The 21,569-nt window shown below is 39.9% G+C and overlaps 1 protein-coding gene across 2 annotated transcripts in view; it reads right to left on the bottom strand.

The window, feature by feature from the left end:
- The window catches only part of ATL1 (atlastin GTPase 1), a 903,853-nt gene that overhangs the window by 525,289 nt on the left and 356,995 nt on the right, over positions 1 to 21,569 (bottom strand). For both annotated transcript variants that reach the window (XM_044074302.1, XM_044074301.1), the window contains exon 5: positions 2,236 to 2,286. In XM_044074302.1, the coding sequence (XP_043930237.1) occupies positions 2,236 to 2,286 (51 nt within the window). The remainder of the gene's footprint in view (positions 1 to 2,235; positions 2,287 to 21,569) is intronic.

Raw genomic sequence — 21,569 nt, 5'->3', positions numbered from 1 at the left:
TGTAAAATAAGTAAAATTCCTGATTGGCCAACTGTTCATCTCTGATAACAATTACTGAAGTTCCTTGGACTGTGTCTAAATGGCAACTATAAAAAGGGGTGGAAAATGCTGAAATGCAGCACCGCTCTTCATTAACAACAAAAGTCAACTACTTAGTGAGGTTGCAAAATTATGCATACAATTTGTCAAAAAAAGATAGAGCTATGAATATTAAATGGACAATCCCAAAGTCTAAAATTCTGACTGAAAAATAAACTTGTCCTGATACCTCCCAGGTGTCACTACCCACTTATGTCATCACCAACCCTAATCCTGGTTTCAATTTACTTTATGCAGCCCTGTTTTTATTCCCTCTGGTGAACACAATTTACAATATTCAGTTCCTGTCAAAGCTTTCTGTCCCGATCACTGGGAAACAATAAGGTTATTACAATTTTGTGTGTGCTTGTGGTGAGGGTGGTTAGACAAGACTCAAAGTGTTTATTTTTCATGAACTCATCAAAAAGTGAGGGTGGCCTAAATGGTTAAGGCATTTGCCTTATAAAAATTGTGCAGCTCTTTATTCCCTTTATTTATTCTGCATAGCATAACTGTGAGCAGTATAGTCAAAAGAGTACAGTGTAGTGAATACATACCAAATCATACCAGTCTCTTGATATATTCCCCTTAGTCCACGGTAAAGCAATCTCAGAATTAGTATGTAACACTATCGCAGGTTGTTGTACTGTGCAGCTCCACTGTGACAGTAAGTTTTGGACTTCTTTGTTTAAAATGAATCTACTGCTTGCGTCTCACACATTTTTTTACAGTAGGTCAGAAAACAATTACATCTAGCTAGTATTCAGAGATCAAAAAACAAAGCATTTAAAAAAAGAAGTCTGCTTCTAGTACTGTTTGAAACTTGCATCATTCTGATGCATTCCACAGAGCAAGTGACAGTCATGCATAACATCACAGCAATTAGCTAGCATTCAGAAATAAATGAACAAAAACTGTTTACTAACATTTTAACTTTGCACTGCACATATACTTTCCTGCAAGGTAGTAGCAAGTGAGGTCATAACGTTCCTGAAAGGCTACTCTTTTCTGAGGATAAAAAGCACAGGTAAAACTAAGAAAGGACTTAGAGCTGTTTTAAGTACAACTGCAATTTGAGATGCAATTTGACTAAGATCATTGAAACTTCCTGTAAGCACCCCTCCTCCAACCCCCCACAGCCAAAGGTGGGACTTGCTCAGAAAGCCAGCCAAGCTGAAAATGTAAACAAAGACCATAATCAAAACCAAAAAATCTCAGGGACTGTCCCTTTAAGTATAACTCGGATTACCTGTGATCAAAAATAAGTATGCATTGGCATTTATAAGCATAGCATGTGAATATCTAAAGGGAATAACACTTTCTATGTAAACAATAACGCATTCTAAGTGAGCAATGCTCATCAAGTGAACAAGAACAAAGGTAAACAATGTGCGTAATGGGAAGTACCATTTAGAATTACCTTTTCAGAGAAGTTGATTTGAGAGCTAGGATTCCTAAAAAATTTAGGACAGATTCAGAAGGAAGCACCTAAGTGCTCGGCATTAGCTAGGCACATAGTGATTCACAAAGCTAAGCTTTACAAACAGTTTTCATGAATAATGGTTCTGATATTTAGGCAGGATGAGTTCAACAATACAGTTTCTCAGCACCACGTTTTCTTAAACTCCTGTTTCCTCCAGCAATTTACTGTCACAGTAACATAAGATAATGGATGTAGTGGGATGTATGGTTCAGTACATGGCTGGCTACACTGAAAAAAAAAAAGCACTTGGACCAAGCTCAAAGATGACAGTATAAAGAGCAGTTACCACTAGAGAAATATTATATAGGGCTTACTTGTACTGGATGCAAGATGATGCACGTGTTGCGGATATTTTCAGGTATGCTGACTTACATGTGGGAATTAGTACTACTTTTGACCATTTCTGTATCTCATCTAGAAGACACTGCTATTAATCAGCACTGACAGTTTGCTCTGCATTGCAAGCTGGTTTGAGTGACATGATTTCTGCACTATAAGTTGACATTTTTAACTGTGTCTAGCCACAAGTATCCTTTGTGATTAATCATAATTGTTCTTCTAAATGGAGACCCTGAACTCGGAAAATGCTGTTTTGCTCCATCTAAGCTATGGTGGGAAGTAATGCAGTGAAGAAAGTCATCTTGCCATCATGAGAATGGGAATGTTATTCTCACCTGCAAATGCTGAAGATCATCCTCTTGAACATTTTGTGACAAGTTGTATACCTAAACAAAAGGAGGGCAGAGTCATTTTTTGTTTCATATTGTTACTATACAGTGCATTTCCATGCAGATTATTTGTAACGCTTACAGAGGGCATTTACACTGAAACTACATGTGGTGATGTGCAACAGGCTCTATCTGTGGTCTAGAACCACTTGTGCAGGAAGCACTGTAGTCAGAGGCCTGATATTACTGCCGCAAGTAGTGTAATGCTGCTTAGAATTTCTGTTCTACACTTCCTTGTGTAAGGTATATAAGTCTATATGTATGTATACATTGCTCTGTGTGCGTGTGTGTACATACACGTGCATATTCCAAAAAAAGTATTTTAAGATTTAATTATACAAATACACAAATGCATATTATCAGAGCATAACACAAAATAATTCATGCCAGAATATCAATAAACCAACAAGCAGAGGCTCCACTGAATTGTAAATGATCAGACAGATGCTCCCGAGTCGAAAAATTCAAATACAGCTTTTTGAAAAATAGAAGTTATGTTCTTACCATAACATTCCATGTTAGTTGTCTTCTTCTCGCCTTCTTCTTGCTGGATGGGTTCGGAGCCGACCTCGGCTCCGACTCGGCCACTCTAAAAGCTCGAGAGTTGGTTCCACCGGCTCGAGGCTCCCCTTATATCCCACAATGCTAGGCGAGAGTTACCTCAGATCTCGTTTGTAAGCTAACCCCAGCTTATAATAGTAACAGAATAACTATAAACAGAGTCCACCTCTAACAACAGGGAGAAAGAAGGGTGACCTACATCCTGATTCAGGAAATATGCAAAGCAGCATATGCCTAAGTAAAGAGGTGGTAGAAAGATAGGTCACAATCACAACTCCTCTAGGTCTGTCCAGGCCAGGGGGAAGGAGGGTGGGACGCAAGAAGAAGGCGAGAAGACAACTAACATGGAACGTTATGGTAAGAACATAACTTCTATATGTTAAGTTGTCTATCTCGCCTTCATTCTTGCTGGATGGGACCGCGTCCCTAGCACCTTGTCCCGGGTGGCCTAACGGAACAGACTCCTGAGAACAGTGGAACCAAAGTTAGCTCTATGCCTAGAAGCTAAATCCAACTTATAATGAGAAATGAAAGTGTGAGGAGTAGCCCAAGTAGCCGCTGCACAAATGGTGTCAATAGGCAGTCTGTCTTGGAAGGCTATGGAAGTAGCCAAAGCTCTGGTGGAATGGGCCTTAGGTTTGTTAGGCAGCTTTTGGTGTCTAATTTCATAAACAAGGAAATCAGAGATGTTAGCCATCTAGATAATGATACCTTTGAAACTGAAAGTCCCTTCCTGCCTTCTGCATAGGAGACAAACAGTTGGTCAGATTTTCTGAATTGTTTTGTTCTATCCAAATAGTACCTTAACTGACGATGAACATCTAGCCAGTGTAATTTTTGTTCAGACCTATTGGAATATTCTGGAAAAACACAGGAGGTCAATGCTTTGATTTAGATTTGACGTCGAGGCTACCTTAGGCAAAAAGGACGGGTTGGTTCGTAAGGATACCCTGTCCTTATGGAACAACAGATAAGGAGGTCGACAGCTGAGTGCATGAAGTTCGAAACTCTTCTAGCTGAAGTAATAGCTACCAGAAAAGAGTTTTCCATGATAGCAATTTTAAAGAACAGGAAGCTGCAGGTTCGAAAGGGGGAAGAATCAAAGAAGTAAGAACTAAATTTAGGTCCCAAGGAGAAGGAGGATTTCTTATAGGAGGTCTGAGAAGAAAAACTCCTTTCAAAAAGGCTTTGCAAAGCTTGTGGGACATTAAGGCAGACTCAGAAATACCCACATGAAAGTTAGAAATAGCTGCCAATTGAACTTTAAGAGTAGAAGGAGATGAACCTGCATGGAAGAGTTCAGCTAGAAAATCAAGGACTATTTGGATGGAAGCAGTGAAAGGATCTATGTCCCTTCCTTGAGCCCAATATGTGAAGCGTTTCCACTTACTCAAATAAATCTTCCGAGTGGAAGATTTGTGGGAAGCTATCAAAATATCTCGAACGGAGTGAGATAATTGAGGAAGCCTGGCTAAGGTTGGAACTGGAGGAACCAAGCAGTGAGGTTCAGAGAGGGGAGGGAGCGATGAAACTGTCCCGACTGGTGGATCAAAAGATCTGGAACTAGGTCCAGATGCCAAGGTCGCTCCAATAGAAATTGATGTAGAAAGGGGAACCACACCTGTCGAGGCCAGTAAGGAGCAATGAGGATCAACGAGGCCTTCTGAGCGATAGCTTTCTGTATCACTTGAGAGATTAGTGGGAAGGGAGGAAATGCATACAGAAGTCCCCGAGGCCAAACTTGGACTAGAGCGTCTCTGCTGGGTTGGCCTGATAAAGGGAATAGAGTGAAATAATCTCTGCACTTGCTGTTTTGGGGAGTAGCAAAAAGATCGCAGCAAGGCTGACCCCACTTGAGAAAAATTTCTCTCACAACAGAGTCTTTCAGAGACCACTCGTGAGGCATGAGGATAGCTCTGCTCAACTTGTCCGCGATTTGATTGGACTTCCCGGGGATGTGCGTTGCTATCAGAAACCGCTGAGAAGAAATCGCCCATTGCCACAATCTGAGTGCTTCTCGACACAGGGGGTAGGACCTGGTTCCGCCTTGTTTGTTGATGTACCACACTACAGACATATTGTCTGTCTGGATTGCAATCGTTCCTAAGGGGAGAGAGTCTTGAAGGGCTTGCAACGCTAAAAGCACTGCTCTCATCTCCAGAACATTTATATGCAAGTGGCATTCGTCTGGTTGCCATGTGCCCTGGACCGTCCTGCCCTGATAATGCCCCCCCACCCAATCAGGGAGGCGTCCGTTGTCAGAGTAGCAACCGGAGGGGGAGGAACAAAGGGTCTTCCCAACAAGAGCTGAGGGGAAGACATCCACCACATGAGATGATTTCTGCACGCCTGCGTGATCATAATGGTGTGGGACATTGGAAGTTGCTGGTATGACCATTGTGTAAAGAGCATCCATTGAAGGATTCTCATGTGGAATCTGGCTAATGGAAGCAGAGGTATGGCCGCCATAATTCCCAACACTTTCAGAACTAACCTGGCTTTGATTCTGTTGTTGTTGAAAAGGAGTGAGACCAGTTTGTGTATGTCTGTTATTCTCTGATCTGTTAGTCTCGCAGACATGTCTACTGTGTCTAGATTTGCGCCTATGAAGGTAATAGTACGACAAGGCGACAAAACAGACTTTTCGCAATTTATTGAAATGCCTAACTTTTGACAAATGCGAAAAGTGTAATCCCTGGCCATCAGAAGGAGATGCTTGGTGGGAGCTGTGAGGAGCCAGTCGTCCAAATATGGAAACACCTGGAATCCTTGTCGTCTCAGGTGAGAAGCTGCCACTGCCATGCATTTGGTAAACACCCGGGGGGCAGTGGTGAGACCAAAGGGCAGGGCCCTGAATTGAAAATGACTGGTTCCCAGCCTGAAGCGGAGGAATCTTCTGGAGCGTCTGTTCATTTTTATGTGATAGTACGCATCCTGAAGGTCTATAGAGCACATCCAGTTTCCTTTTCCCAATAGGGGAAGGATGGACTGCAGCGTGACCATCCGAAATCTTGTTTTCTTGACTGATCTGTTCAAGATACTGAGATCCAAAATTGGTCTCCAGTCCCCTGTTTTCTTTGGAACTAAAAGAACCTTGAGTAGATTCCGGATCCTTGCTGGTCTGCTGGAACTGGCTGAATTGCTCTTTTCGCAAGCAGCTTTGAAATTTCCAAAACCGCTAGATCCCTTTGAGCGGTGGAACATCTGGAAGGGATTTTTGATTGGTTTGGAATGCGAAGAAAGGGAATAGAATAGCCTTCGAAATGACGGACTGTACCCATTTGTCTTGAGTCAGGGATAGCCAGGCTTCTGGGTACAGTGACAATCTTCCCCGACTGCCTCCGAAGGTGGGCAGTCGGGCAACACCTCAGGGATGCTGAAAGGGCTTATCAGAGAAAGCTTCTCGATTGCCCTGGTTCTGGAGCCCCTGCCTCGAGGCGGCGTCTACCATTGTTATTCCGCCTCTGCCTCTGGCGGGAACCGACTCTGTCGTCAGGCTAAGTCCCTTGAGATTGTTTACGGAACCACATTTTCCCACTTTTCTGGCCTTTGGGGTAAGGCCTAGAAGGAGTAGAAAAACGGACTTCGACGGCAGAAAGAGTCTTGCCATCAGTCTCGCACCTAGTCAAGGTATCTTTCACTTGAGGACCAAAGAGAGATGATCCATCGAACGGGGAATTAGTGAAAGACGTCTTGAAGGGGTCCGCAAAATTGCATAGCCGCATCCAGGCATGCCTACGTAAGGCCACACCTGTCCCTGCGGCCCTGCTCGCTCCATCAGCCGCATAAGAAAGGAGGCGCATGGAGGAGTTGGCTATGGAGTTCAGGGTAGCCAGCTGAGTGTTCATCTTATCTTGAAAACCCGCAGCTGTAGGGTCCTTCAACATGTCACTCGCTTCTTTAATCAAGTCCCTTTGAAGACGAGTAAAATGGCACAGGTAGTTCAGCGAACGCATAGCAAATGTCGCTGACGAGAACATCCCATTCCCGTACCTGTCCATGGACCTAGATTCCTTGTTAGGTGGATGGACAGGTACTGAAGGATCAGCTAGTTCCTTCTTAGTGGCAGCAGCAACCACCACCATAGCATCCACAGAAACTCCTTTTGTCAAGAACTGTTTGTCTGCTGGTGCCGTTATGAATTTTGAGGGTCTCCTGGGAGTGGGGTCCACTGAATCAGGAGCCGTCCATGCCTTTTTAGCTACCACCTGCATGAGGGGGTCAAAGGGGGGGAGACACCTAGGAGGTGGAAGGACGAGAGCCAAACGCCTCAAGGTACACAGATTTATCCTCCGAAGGGTTGAGGGCTGGCCAATTTCCCCTCTGTTTGAGGATTTCTAGAATGTCTGCAAAAGAGACATCTTCAGAAGGGGAACGGGGGGAATCCTCTAAATCTGTGTCAGATGTGATGGACTCAGGTGAGTCAATGTGTTTCCTCTTACACTTCCTCTTCCGAGGGGGCTCTTCTGCCAAATCAGGAGAGGCCTCGGAAGAGGATGAGATCCCCACAGGGGGTTCCTGAGGAGCTGGCTCTCTGCGGTCCGGGATGAGGGAGTGAGTCGACTTGACCTGAGGCACCGTAGAGGGAGGGGCGGACGGAGCCGACTGTGGAGTAGAGCCAGGCTCTAACACACTCCGCATGACCTCGAACGCACCCCTGTCAGGCAGAGCCAGAGGTCCCCGCTCCGAGAAGCTGAGAACCTCCCTCGGCACCGACAGTGATGGCTCCGAGGCCGATGTCAGAGCCGAACTCACCAGCGCCGAAGCTCCGAGAGGAAGAGCGGGGTCGGACAAGGGTCCGATGCCACTCACCCCCTCGGAGCCGACGAGGGAAGTCCGGCGCCGAGATTCTTCGAAAGAAGAAATCGGAGCCGACGACGGAGCTGAAGACATCTGTATCGGCTCCGACGCTACCACAGTCTCGGTTCCGAATGCCCGGCTCCGAGCTCAACGGAGTCGGAGGAGGAACATATTGATGGACAGGGGCAGGCATCGACTGATGAGTCGGGCTCTGAAGCATTTGGGCCAGTGCCTCGGACTTAAGAAGTCGACTCACTACCCTCTGAAGGTCATGATCCGACAGCCTCGATGACCTAGAGGAGTGAGATTTATGGCTCCGTTCAGACAGCAGAGGAGATGCTGGAGCCGAATGAACGGAGCCAAGGGATGGTGACCTAGATCTCTTCCTAGATGTCGGCTCCGAAGGTCTGGTCGGAGCCGACAAGGGGATTTCTAATACCTCGGCTCCAGCCGGAGCCGAGGGAACCACAGAAGCTGTAGACTCATCGGCTCCAGCCGGAGCCGATGCAGTTGTAGGTTTAGTAGCCTTAGGTCTCGGCTCAGTAGCTGGAGCTGAGGACCTAAAAGCCTTGGAGGGCTTCCCAGAGACAGAAAGGGAATCCTCAGGCTTAAGTAGACCCCTTAGGATCAACTTGTTCTTTCTTTCCTGCAGGACCCTGGGACTGAAGCTGTGGCATACAGCACAGGAGTCCTGCAGGTGCAAAGGCCCCAGGCAGTAGACACAAGAAGTGTGACCGTCTGTCAGAGACATTTTCTGACAGCACGCATCACACTTCTTGAAGCCTGAGACCTTTGTGTCTTTAGACATCCTAGAACAAGAAAGTGTAACCACACACACTCAGTCAGACACACTGATTACACTTTATCTTAATTTTTAAAACTCAAAAATAAAACAACTATCAAAAGTTTTAATTAAGAGAAGCAACACACACACACCACTAGGGAATGGGAGAAAGGCCTGAAGGCCCGAGGGAGAACTTTTAAGTTCTTGTGGAAAGAAAAGGGATTTTATGAAAAAAGGGTTAGAATTCCACAAAACTAAGGGAAATTGTAGTTAAAATTAAAAATAAAGGGGTTTAAGTATCCTAACTTACTGAAAGTTTACTTACCAAGAAGCCGGTAGAAAACCAACACCTCGATCGCTGTAGCGGCAAACGAGATCTGGGGTAACTCTCGCCTAGCATTGTGGGATATAAGGGGAGCCTCGAGCCGGTGGAACCAACTCTCGAGCTTTTAGAGTGGCCGAGTCGGAGCCGAGGTCGGCTCCGAACCCATCCAGCAAGAATGAAGGCGAGATAGACAACTTAACATTATAGGTTTAATAATTTGCAAAGCTGTATTTGGAATTCTTTATAGTAATTCCTTGTTGCTCACTGCTTTACATTTTTGCCCTTTTACATTTTCATAATACTATCAAATCATAAAGGATTCCTTATACAGCATACCATATAACTAACAGCATGATGTTCATATGTAAATAAAATACAATACATTACTGTTTATTTCATTCATTCATTCTCCGATACCCGCTTTATCAGACTCATATTCATGGGGCAGCATTAGTCTATCCCGTTAACTAAAGGATGCAAGACAGAGAAACTGATCCTGGATAGGATGTCAACCTATCACAGATCATGTGCATAAAGGCACTCACACATAGCACATACCTCTCAAGTGTATCTCATTATGAGGAACGTACCTCATTTGGGGTCTTAAAAAGTTCATGTTCCTCGAAGTTCCTCAAAGTTCCACATTGAAAGAGTCTGTCACACATTCAGTGTTAGGAATTTATTTAAGTGAAATCCATGGTAAATAGAAATTAATCATATTAATTCATTAAAAATCTTCTCTATAAATAAAACAAGCATATTTTAACCATCCTATGACCTTCCTAGTTGAAGCTGTTAGTAAGCCATTAGTATGTGTTCCACATTTTGCCCATTTGTTCCACATTATGAGGGCTAGTGTTCCTCATTTTGGAGATGGAAGGTTGAGAGCTATAACATAGCATGCATGCTTTCAGGCAATTTGGAGGATCAGCAATTTACCTAAAATGTGCTTTATGGATGTGGGAAGAAATCAAAGCTTTCAGCAAATTTTAGGATGTGGGAAGAAACCAAAGCTTTCAGCAAATCCCTCTACATCCTATTCACAGGCCAGACTGGAGAACCATACACTGAGGCAGGACTACTGTTCTGTTCATTAATACCTACTTGAATTGGAGAGATTACATACTTCTGCTAATATGCCTTGAACTGTGACTTTCTAAAGTTATTATCTGACTCAATTACAGTACTGTAACTCAGAAGGGATAAACTAATAATAACAGCAATACCAAAAGCCGTTGAGGATACATCAGTGGTTTTAAGACCACCTATACATTAGTAAGCTCTACTACTACAGACTCCTTGTAGCAAACAAAGTACAAAGAAGGACTGCACATACAAATCAAGATATGCTTAGCCAAGAGTTCTCCTGAAAAATGTACCTGCACTAATCAGACAAAGTTTAGTAAATTAATTTTTGTTTCTACTCAAAAATATCAAACAAGCATTTTTCTTCATGAAAATTATGCAGTACTGGATTATTCTCGTCAGAATGTTTGAAATAATGAGGCAGTCTCCAAAGGGAAGCCTACGCCTATTTCAGGGAAGGCCCACGTTATGTTTTTTTTACTTGTCTAGTACTGTTTTTACCCGAGATCAGTCTAAATGTGAAGGATCATAGTCAATGAACATGCTTGTTTAACAGCTATTAAACAGCAAAAGAATGCCTTACTAAGCCATTATTTTGTGTGAGTCTGTGTGTTCATACGTGTAAGCATATATGACAATGTCCATGCTGTGTATGCACACACACACACACACACACACACACACACACACACACACACGTATGTATGTATGTATGGAGGCAGGGGTGGCCTTCTGTGCAGTGTAGCATCTGCCTTATTTTGCAAGGGGAGACCCAGAGTTATTTCTCTTTTTTCCAAAATCCCAGAGTTATTTTTCTGATGTCTAAGGAAGTTCAAAGACTTGTGGTTTGAGGGAGGGCCAGTGTGACAGAATCAGAAAACCCAAACACTATGCATGCCAAAACCAATCTGCTGCTACAGCATCAGTGATGCACTGTAAGCTCAGTCTGAGAACCTTAAACGAAATGTTGCAATGTTTTACTTTGAGCACAGCTTTAACATTTTTAATTCTTGCCTCTGAGACATTTATTATTTCTGATACCATACGTCAGTTTAAAATGTTTACATTCTTCCACTATAAAGAAAGCAAAATTTTGATTTCTTAATGCTATCAGTGATTTTTTTCTTTTACACATTTAATATACTACTTACTGCCTGCTTACTTAAACTGAAATTAGCTGGCACCAACACAATGTGTTTTTGAGTGATAAAATTTTGTAATCAAATAAGTATTAGATAAATGAGATACAGAATTAAAAGAACAGCAGCGTTTAAATGAGATGCAGTTTCATCAAATGTATCAACATTTCCTTGTGATTGTCAGATGCTCATAATACATCCTGGGAATATTCTCCAGTAAGAATAATGTGAGCTGTGCATGATACCGCAGCAGATGCCCTTGGCAACAAAGGAGCTCGCAAAACAGAAAATGCACCATGTTTTCTGAGATGAGGTGAAGGCAAATTTGTTATTCAATTTAATACCCCATCTTACCATAATATAAAATTCAGAGGCAGTTTATCAGATTAGCACATTTGTATATATGATAGAAATGTCATCAGCATGTTCTAATTAACTCAGATGGCTTTAAAGAGGAATTTAGGGGGTGTGAGGCTTAACACTGCTGCAGTAATAGGTTAGATTCATTGCTAGTTACTAAGCATGCAGTCCAACAGACAATTAGGGAACCTAGTAAAACAAAACAAATGCAGCTTGCAAAGTCAGGATTTAACAAAAATATTTACTGTGTAAAAATACACAACGCTTTAAGCAAAAGACATAAAATAAAACGCTTGTAGTTTGAAATTCCCGCAAATTTAAGTTGGTGTTTTATCCAATTAACGTCACACCAGTACGAAAATTGTAAAATTAAAGTTGCAGTAACAGTAAACCCACTCAAGCTATCAAACACTTTAAAACAGATTAAAATCTTACATGTTATATGCACAATATATGTATAATAAAATAAAATAAAATGTATAACATGTAGGACGCTTACATCAAACAAATACATTAATGTTTTTACATCTAAAACACATATTGCAATATAAATTTATTTCCACTATATATTAAAAAATACAACCACTGCCTTTAATACATTAAATGACAAAGGTATTTTGCGATAAATCATTAACTTATTTCTCTATATGAAGAATTTTATAGACATTTTATATGCTATCTACGCATGTTTTTGTCTTTCAAAATGCAAATTATTGAACACATGTCGTTTAGCCCTGGCAAACTATGTGCATCTAACCTGATTTGCCATGCTAATTCCAACTCTTCTAAAAGAATTGGGAAGGGACCCCCTCTTAGAGATATATTAACCTGGTCGATGGCCATATATGAAAAACTATGGCCTGGAAACAATTGTACATGCTTTGCTAAAGCATTGTCTAATTTACTTTTGTTAATTGCATACTGATGTTCGTAAACTCTTTCTCGTAGTTTACGCTCTGTTTTTCCAATGTAGAAAGCATTACACTGTCTACACTTTGCAAGGTACACTACACATTTAGAATTACAATTAAACTTTGAACGCACTTGATATTTTAAATTAACAATAAAATTATTGGAATTGATCATGAACTTACAGTAATTGCATGCTTCACATTTAAACATTCCAGTTGTCTTTATAGTCTGAATGTTTACTGATTCAAAAATGTTCTTTAAATTCCTGCCCCTTCGAAAAATTGTATAGGTTTATCACCTAATCTTTCCAATAACAAGGGAGACAATCTAAACAACTCTCAGTTTTTCTTTAATATACCTATTACTAGATGGCTATCACAAATAAATGTGGTAATGAATTTTAAACAAGGATTATTAACATTGGATGGTGGACAGCTACCATTAGTGTCTGTGGATAATATCATTACAGATGACCTGTTTGGTGCATCCAATGTCATGTCACTTGTGATTTTTACCATCAAAATTGGTGAATAAAAACCATGCAGTCTCTTATCTGATACTTCATCTATTAGCCTGTTTAATAAATCCTCAGGATATCCACGAACCAGAAACATTGACTTTAAACGGTCACATTCACCGTAAAAATCAGACATCTGTGTGTTGATACGTGCCACTCTTACCAGCTGGCCTTTAACAACCGAACGTTTCTGGTGAAACGGATGGCAACTTGAGAAATGAAGAAAATCATTTGAATACGTTGCCTTTCTATAAATGCTTGCTTGGTAACAATGTAAAAATCTATTTTTTACTACTAACAGATCTAAATATGCTATTTCCTCTGATCCGAACGTCGAAGTAAACTTTAGAAAATCAGTTGTATTATTCAAATAGTGCAACAATTCTGACCCTGTATGGGCTGGTCCATTCAACAATATAAAGATGTCATCCAGGAATCTAGTATAGTATACTATTTTACTAGTTATATTAGAGTTATTAAATACATATTCTTTCTCCCATTGGGCCATAACTATGTTTGCAAAGCTCCCTCCACAAGGGGAGCCCATTGCAACACCGGAAGTTTGCAAATAGAATGACTTCTCAAACATAAAATAATTTTTACTTAATACTAAATCAAGTAGTTCAATTACTAGCCTAATCTCGCTGTTAGATGCACCATTCTGCTTTAATCTAACAGCTACCCACCCAGTCAATACCCACAGAATGAGGGATACAAGTGTAAAGATCTTTAACGTCTATCGTTAAAAAATTGTAATCACTGTTATAGTCGATTTTATTCAAATTGGCTAAAAAAGACCACGAGTCCTTACATACTTGGGTCTCAGGCAGTAAATACTTTTTTAACAAGTCATCCACAAATTTCGCTATAGGATATGTTGGCGAGTTACGGCCATCAATTAATGGACGAAAGGGTGGATGAACCACACTTTTATGTAATTTGGGGATCCCAAACATGTATGGGTATCGTGGATAAATTACAGAAAAATAAGTATACGTTTTCTTATCAATACTACCATCGACAAATAGATCCTTGATACAAGTATTTATTAGTTGATAGGCACCATTTACCTCAGAATGTGAACTTACTTTATAGGCTGGTGAATTAAGAAGCAATTCCATACAAGACACAATCACTGATGTTAAATATTGCTAATCCACCACCTTTGTCAGGTTTACACACCCTTATCTTCTGTGATTTAATGAAGGTTAAAAAATCTTTTTCCTCACTAGATATATTAGATTTTACTGTTTTTTTGTTATTATTACAGTTTGACAGTGGGATCTGTCTAATGTCTAACTCGTATATTTGTTCAAATATTGTAACACAGGGTTCAACGGTGGGTTGAACGTATTTGAGACAATGGAAGGTTCAGAATTAGGTGCAGACTTACCTAACATTAAATTTAACTTTCTAACAATTTAAAATGCCATACGTTTCACGAGAAACGTTCGGTTGTTAAAGGCCAGCTGGTAAGAGCGGCACGTATCAACACACAGATGTCTGATTTTTACGGTGAACGTGACCGTTTAAAGTCAATGTTTCTGGTTCGTGGATATCCTGAGGATTTATTAAACAGGCTAATAGACGAAGTATCAGATAAGAGACTGCATGTTTTTTATTCACCAATTTTGACGGTAAAAATCACAAGTGACATGACATTGGATGCACCAAACAGGTCATCTGTAATGATATTATCCACAGACACTAATGGTAGCTGTCCACCATCCAATGTTAATAATCCTTGTTTAAAATTCATTACCACATTTACTTGTGATAGCCATCTAGTAATAGGTATATTAAAGAAAAACAGAGTTGTTTAGATCGTCTCCCTTGTTATTGGAAAGATTAGGTGATAAACCCTATACAATTTTTCGAAGGGGCAGGAATTTAAAGAACATTTTTGAATCAGTAAACATTCAGACTATAAAGACAACTGGAATGTTTAAATGTGAAGCATGCAATTACTGTAAGTTCATGATCAATTCCAATAATTTTATTGTTAACAATTTAAAATATCAAGTGCGTTCAAAGTTTAATTGTAATTCTAAATTTATAGTGTACCTTGCAAAGTGTAGACAGTGTAATGCTTTCTACATTGGAAAAACAGAGCGTAAACTACGAGAAAGAGTTTACGAACATCAGTATGCAATTAACAAAAGTAAATTAGACAACGCTTTAGCAAAGCATGTACAATTGTTTCCAGGCCATAGTTTTTCATATATGGCCATCGACCAAGTTAATATATCTCTAAGAGGGGGACCCTTCCCAATTCTTTTAGAAGAGTTGGAATTAGCATGGCAAATCAGGTTAGATGCACATAGTTTGCCAGGGCTAAACGATATGTGCTCAATAATTTGCATTTTGAAAGACAAAAACATGCGTAGATAGCATATAAAATGTCTATAAAATTCTTCATATAGAGAAATAAGTTAATGATTTATCGCAAAATACCTTTGTCATTTAATGTATTAAAGGCAGTGGTTGTATTTTTTAATATATAGTGGAAATAAATTTATATTGCAATATGTGTTTTAGATGTAAAAACATTAATGTATTTGTTTGATGTAAGCGTCCTACATATAATACATTTTATTTTATTTTATTATACATATATTGTGCATATAACATGTAAGATTTTAATTTGTTTTAAAGTGTTTGATAGCTTGAGTGGGTTTACTGTTACCGCAACTTTAAATTTTACAATTATAGTACTGGTGTTGTGATGTTAATTGGATAAAACACCAACTTAAATTTGCGGGAATTTCAAACTACAAGGTCTTCTGAAGAAGTTTGTTTTAGTACAAACGAAAAGCGTTTTATTTTATGTCTTTTGCTTAAAGCGTTGTGTATTTTTACACAGTAAATATTTTTGTTAAAGCCTGACTTTGCAAGCTGCATTTGTTTTGTTTTACTAGTTTTCGTTTACGCACTATTTTTTCTAATTAGGGAACCTAGTCCAAATTCTTAATTGCTCCAAAGCACTGTCTTGATCAAGGTCACATAGTAGGCAAATGCAGGTGAAAAGTTTAAAACCAGGTACCCTTGAGACAGGAATCAGCTCATGTACAAGTCAGAGGTTTAGTTCTCTGTACAATCTGACAGATAATAGTAATCAACTCTCCTACTGTCAATCACTAGCTTGTAAATCAGCGGATGTTGCACTAAAGTCCAGGGTAGCCATATCTTTGGAGATTTCCCTTTTTCCTTAGACAGTGCAGTGCCAGAGAAGGGATAAATAATTAATGGGAGGTAGCTATGGGGGTGCTTACCCATTTGCAAAAAACAAAAAAAAAAAGCTTTTGTTACTTCTAAACACAGTTCACATTCAGGTGTTGAGATTACTGTTTTATGAGGCAGTCACAAAGCCAATGAACTTTTATTAGGAAGCTGAATTTAGAACACATGACTCAAAGTACAATGGCAACAGCTACATTGCACCTTTTTACATCTTGTTGGAACTCATTACAGACGTTCATTACACAGTTACTACATACGCATTATATTCTCTCTCACACACACACACACACTATATATAGATATATATATATATATATATATTACGGTTTACTATCAAAATGTAGAAGTGCAGTTAGATGAACACGGGTATGCCTGTGTGTTGGCTGATTCCCATATTGCCAAACTGCAATTCTATGAATGCCCTTTAACAAATTCCATTGTGCATTCACTCATATGAGGTCAACATTATGGACAGAAATCATGGTACAGTGCGGATCAGGAAATGTACCTTTTTCCTCACTGTAGTGCGATCTCAGAGTTGGGATATATAATATGCAGGGTGCGCGGGAGTGCAGGGGAAATAAAGTGATGTGTAATACTGAACTGCATACGTCCATACTTCTGGGAAACAGGCAGGTAAGTGTCAGCAGGTAAACTTTCAGAAATGTCAAACCCATTGGTTCAATTATTTCAAATTGACGTTTTTTCAACATGTGTACCTAATCAGGAATTTGGAATATTTTTGGTGTTTGTGTACAAAATGTGTTTTGATGTGTGAGATTTTGATAGCAAACCTAGATATGTGTGTGTGTGTGTGTGTGTGTGTGTGTGTGTGTGTGTGTGTATAAATTACACACACATTTTGGCTGGATTGCTCTGAGCTGCATCTCTGTGCCATAGATTTAGACATTTTCTACCAGATTTGACACTAGCTGAGAGTCTCTTATATACCAAGAGAGTAAAACTATTTAAACTACTGTAACTATTTTTTAAGCAATTAAAATTAAACTGCATTTTTCATAAAGAATATCTTGTTTAGCCAGGTGTTGTGGGCCTTCTTGGAAACTGCAGTACTTATTCTTAAGACAGAAGGTAAACTGCTGCCATTTTCTGAGTGTTTGAGCACCAGTGGCTTCCCCAAAGTTCTCCTCTTGTTGGTTTCCGTTTTGTTTTGCTCAGTTGCTTTAGACTGCGGTCTTTTCGGCTGGACTGCTCTGAGCTGTGCCTCTTTTCATTGGATTGAAACATTTTTCACTTGATTCAACGATTTACCCAGTGTCCCTTCTATACCAGGAATGGAAAACTTTACTGTAGGAAAGTAACATTTTACTGCACTTGACCGAGTTTAGCAATTTTAAATTACTGTAATTATTTTTGGAGCATTTAAACTGAAACTGCATTTTTCAAAAAGAACAGCTTAGTTGGTAGGGGACATCTTGGAAAAGGAGCTATTCTTATGAACGAAAGTTAATTGCTGCAATTTCCCTTTTCAAAGTGTCTTAGCATCACTGGCTCTCCCAGAGTTGTTTTCTAATTGGTTCTTTTGCTGCTATTTACTCTGGCCCCTTTGGCTGGAGAGCTCTGAGCTGCATCTCTGGCACTGGATTAAGATATTTTTCATCTGAGTTGATGACTTTTCCTGATTCCCTTCTACATCAGGAAAGTAAAACTTTATTGTACTTGATTTAATTTAGTAAATTCAAACTACTGCAACTGTTTATGGGACATTTAAACAGAAACTGCATTTCTCAGAAAGAGCATCATGTTTAGCCATGTCTTGGGGACCATCTTGGAAACTGTAGTAGTTATTGTTACCATTTTCTGAGTGACTGAGCAACAATGGCTCTCTCAGAGTTGTTTTTCTTAACTGCTGTCCTTTTGACTGGATCTTCTCTGAGCTGTACCTATATGCACTGAAGTAAGACATTTTCCACATGATTTGACAATTTATCAGAGACTCTTCTACACCATGAAAGTTAAACATTACTGCACTGGATTTAGTATAGCAATTTTAACCTACTATAACTGTTTTCAGAGCATTTAAACTGAAGTTGCATTTTCAAAACAAACAGCTTAGTTTATTAGGCCAAGTTTTGGAGGCCACCTTGGAAACTGCAGAAATTATTCTTGGGGTAAAAGTTAAATTGCTGAATATGTGAGCACCTGTAACTATTTTGGGGTATTTAAAATGAAACTCCATTTTTTATAGAGAACAGCTTATATGGCCAGATGTTGAAAGCCATCTTGGAAACTGTAGTAGTTATTCTTGAGACAGAAAGTTAATTGCTACAATTTTCTGGGTGTCTATGCACCACTGGTTATCACTGCTTTTCCTGGTTCGTTATATTGTTTCTTGTATTGTTTAATTGCTTTTAAATGCTAATATTTGGCTTGACTGCTCTGAGGTCTGGTTCTGTGCAAGGAATTAAGTTATTTTCCACCTGATTTTTCTTAGTCATTTCTACACCAGAATTGTAAATCTTTACTGCACTAGGTGTTGTTTTGCACTTTTAAAATACTGTAACTACTTTTGGAGTATTTACATTGAATAGCTTGTTTTGTCAGGTGTTTTGAGCCATCCCTGAAACTACAGCAGTTATTCTTATGAGAGAATGTTAACTGCTGCCATACTCTCTCAGAACTGTTTTCTGGTTGTTTTGCTTAATTGCTATTTATTGTGCTGAGTTGTGCTCTGTGAAGCACTGCTGTAACTGTAGCCGAGTATGGAGTAGAGTGCATTTTCATGTTTTCCCTTCAGTCAATAACTCTCAAACACTCATTTGTTTCCGTAGTTTGCAGCTGGCTCAGTTGTGCTCAGGGCAGCATTACACTTGTCTTCTCTTTGCAGCTCTGATTTGCTTCTAGCTGCACTGAGTATCAGCATACTGCATTTTGTTCTGTTTGCATCACTGATACTACACTGGCAGTACTCCCCCAGACCTCCCTTAGCTTTCTTGTGCACTTAGCCAGCAACCACACAGAGCACTTGACAATATAACTCTTCTGTCTCCATCCTCCTAGCATTTGGTATCCTAAGGCAGTGGAGCAATTGCCTTATGATCACTGATTATGAACTCCTACGTAACACAGATAACTGTAAAATTCTGTCTATGAGAGATGCAAATACCTAGTGAATATGGAGGCATCCCTCTCATGATTAATACCCAGTGAGTATCACAGTAATACTGTCACCTCTACCAGTACCACATTTTCAAATGACACACAAATGTCATACACTGATGCTGTAAAGAATCCCTCTCAAAGCTTCCTTGAACTTGTAAGAACAGGCCTCAGCAGAAGTACCTCAGTTCACCTGCTATATGCACACTTACATCAAAGTCACCAACAGCCAATTTGTTCCTATTCAAGAATTCTTCAAAAGCTAGCTTCAGGCAAAAATGTTTTAGTGATTAGTGGACTCAGTTGTCAGGCATACAGATTTCCCACTCAACATGGCTGGAGAAGGATAGGGTTATGTCTGTGGATGCCAGGATCACAGACATTATAAGAGCCCTCAAGACCCTTTCCTGAGACAAATATGGCTACAACATCCTAAAAGGCCATGTGGAAGTAAATAACATGGGGCACAAAACTCTGAAGGGCAGGGACAGACATGTCAGAACTTGCCCATGCATGTGATAAGTGCAGGTCCACTGGTCCTGAGCAGAATCCATTCATTAAGAAGGATACCAAGGTATAAAAAGAAGATAATTGGCTTTAACAATTGACTTAATAGCTGGTGTCATTCCAGGGGTTCCAATATAGATCAGCCTGGGAAAAGATAATAGATAGTGCTACTCGTTTTTCAAGGGATGACCTCTCTCTCCCAAGCAAGGATTTCCACTTATTGGCAAAAGCCTTTGCTGCCACCATAGTGCATTTTTTAGGTGAAGCCCATTTAACCAATATCCTAACTTTGCAAATTCATCTAACCTTAAACTGGACTAAATTAAAGTTGTTCTTATCAATATTGTTACTCTCAATAACTAATTGCCCAGATATTTTTTGATTTGATAAACACATATTCCATGGATCAAATAGTTAGTGAACCTACTAGATGCCAAAATATTCCTGATCTGGTCATCACAAATATTGCCTCTGCCTGCTCTACTCCCATAGTCTTTCCTTTACCAGCTAAGTAGAATCATAAATGCATGACATTTTCTCTCAGAACCGCCACAACCCTGTAACCCATACCTCTGTATTCAAGAACTTCAGAAGGGTGAAACTTACAGGACTACATAATGAAGTCACTAAATTTACCCATGACATCACCAACTCTGACTCCAACACAGCAGTAGCCAGCTTAACTAAGGAGTTTTATGCTCACTAAGAAAAACGCATAGATCCAGCAGTCCTACTACAGCCAAATACAATGGAAAATATACCCAGTCAACCAGCATAAACGTTAACAAGAGTAAAACACTCCTTTAACTGTATAGTAAGGCTAGAACTCCTCAGAATGAGGATAGTATAAAAATATCCCCAAAAAACTGAAAAGCAATATAAGCACCTGCAAAAGGAGATTTGCTTTTGAAGTAAAGGATAATTAGCAGTCCTTCCTTGGTTATGTTATGAAAACTAAGAAATAATATGCCCTGAACTTCTCCTTAACAGGACCTCCCTTACTCTGACCTTAAATGAAAATATAAATATACTAGCAAATAGGTTCACTACAAACTTCACCCTTAAACCCCTATTCAAACATCACTCATCCCAAAATCCCTTATGCTTTCTGTCATCATTAAGGAATATGTTCTTAAGGTGTTAAAAGCCAAAAGTACTTCCTCCATGGGTCCTTACAACATACCTGGGTGCTTAAACAGCTTAAAATTTGCTCTCAATGAACCTCTCCTTAAATAGCTTAGCCAAAGCTTGCCGCAGTTTATATTCCTAAATCCTGGTGCACCCCTACAAAAGCGCGGCCCTATGATAGACCCTGAAAAGTATAATCCAATCAGTCTTATAAGTCTGACCTATTAAAATATGAAGAATATCATAAATGATTAGGCTTGACCCACAAGAATTTGGCTTTGTCAAAGGGAAATCATTCCTGTCAAATTTTGCAATATAGCAGAGTTAAAGGTTTGTCAAGTTTTGTGCTACAAGCGGGTGTACCACTTAATCAGAGATTGCACAAGCCTAGAAGTACACATGTACCTGCTGACAGAGCTATAATAAGGAGCTTGCAAAGGTTACCATGGGAAGGTAGGAGGGATTAGGATTTACTCCCTGGCAGCAATATGACACTGCGCCAGTGTTTCTGATCTCCTCACCAGCCCTGAAGGTGAGATAAGGGGAGGCTAAGTTATGTCCAGTTAACCCAGTGAATGGAGATATGACATGGTGCCAGTTGATACTCAGCTGCAGGAAGGAGGGGAGAGAAAACATATTGGGTGCTGTGGCTGAGCTTCAAAATAGTTTCCTTGGCTGCTGACTTGGTAAGAAACTATGAAAGTATCTATAATATGAGAGTATGGCTTCTGGAAATGGCGGCCTTCAACAGGCTGCTGATTAAGGAAAGTCAGTGAATAAGATGTAAGGAACACTTTTCTA

The sequence above is a fragment of the Protopterus annectens genome, chromosome 6.part0 (assembly GCF_019279795.1).
Source record: "Protopterus annectens isolate FY-2018-M chromosome 6.part0, PAN1.0, whole genome shotgun sequence".
NCBI classification, from domain to species: Eukaryota; Metazoa; Chordata; order Ceratodontiformes; family Protopteridae; genus Protopterus; species Protopterus annectens.
This window is presented reverse-complemented; position numbering and strand designations above follow the sequence as displayed.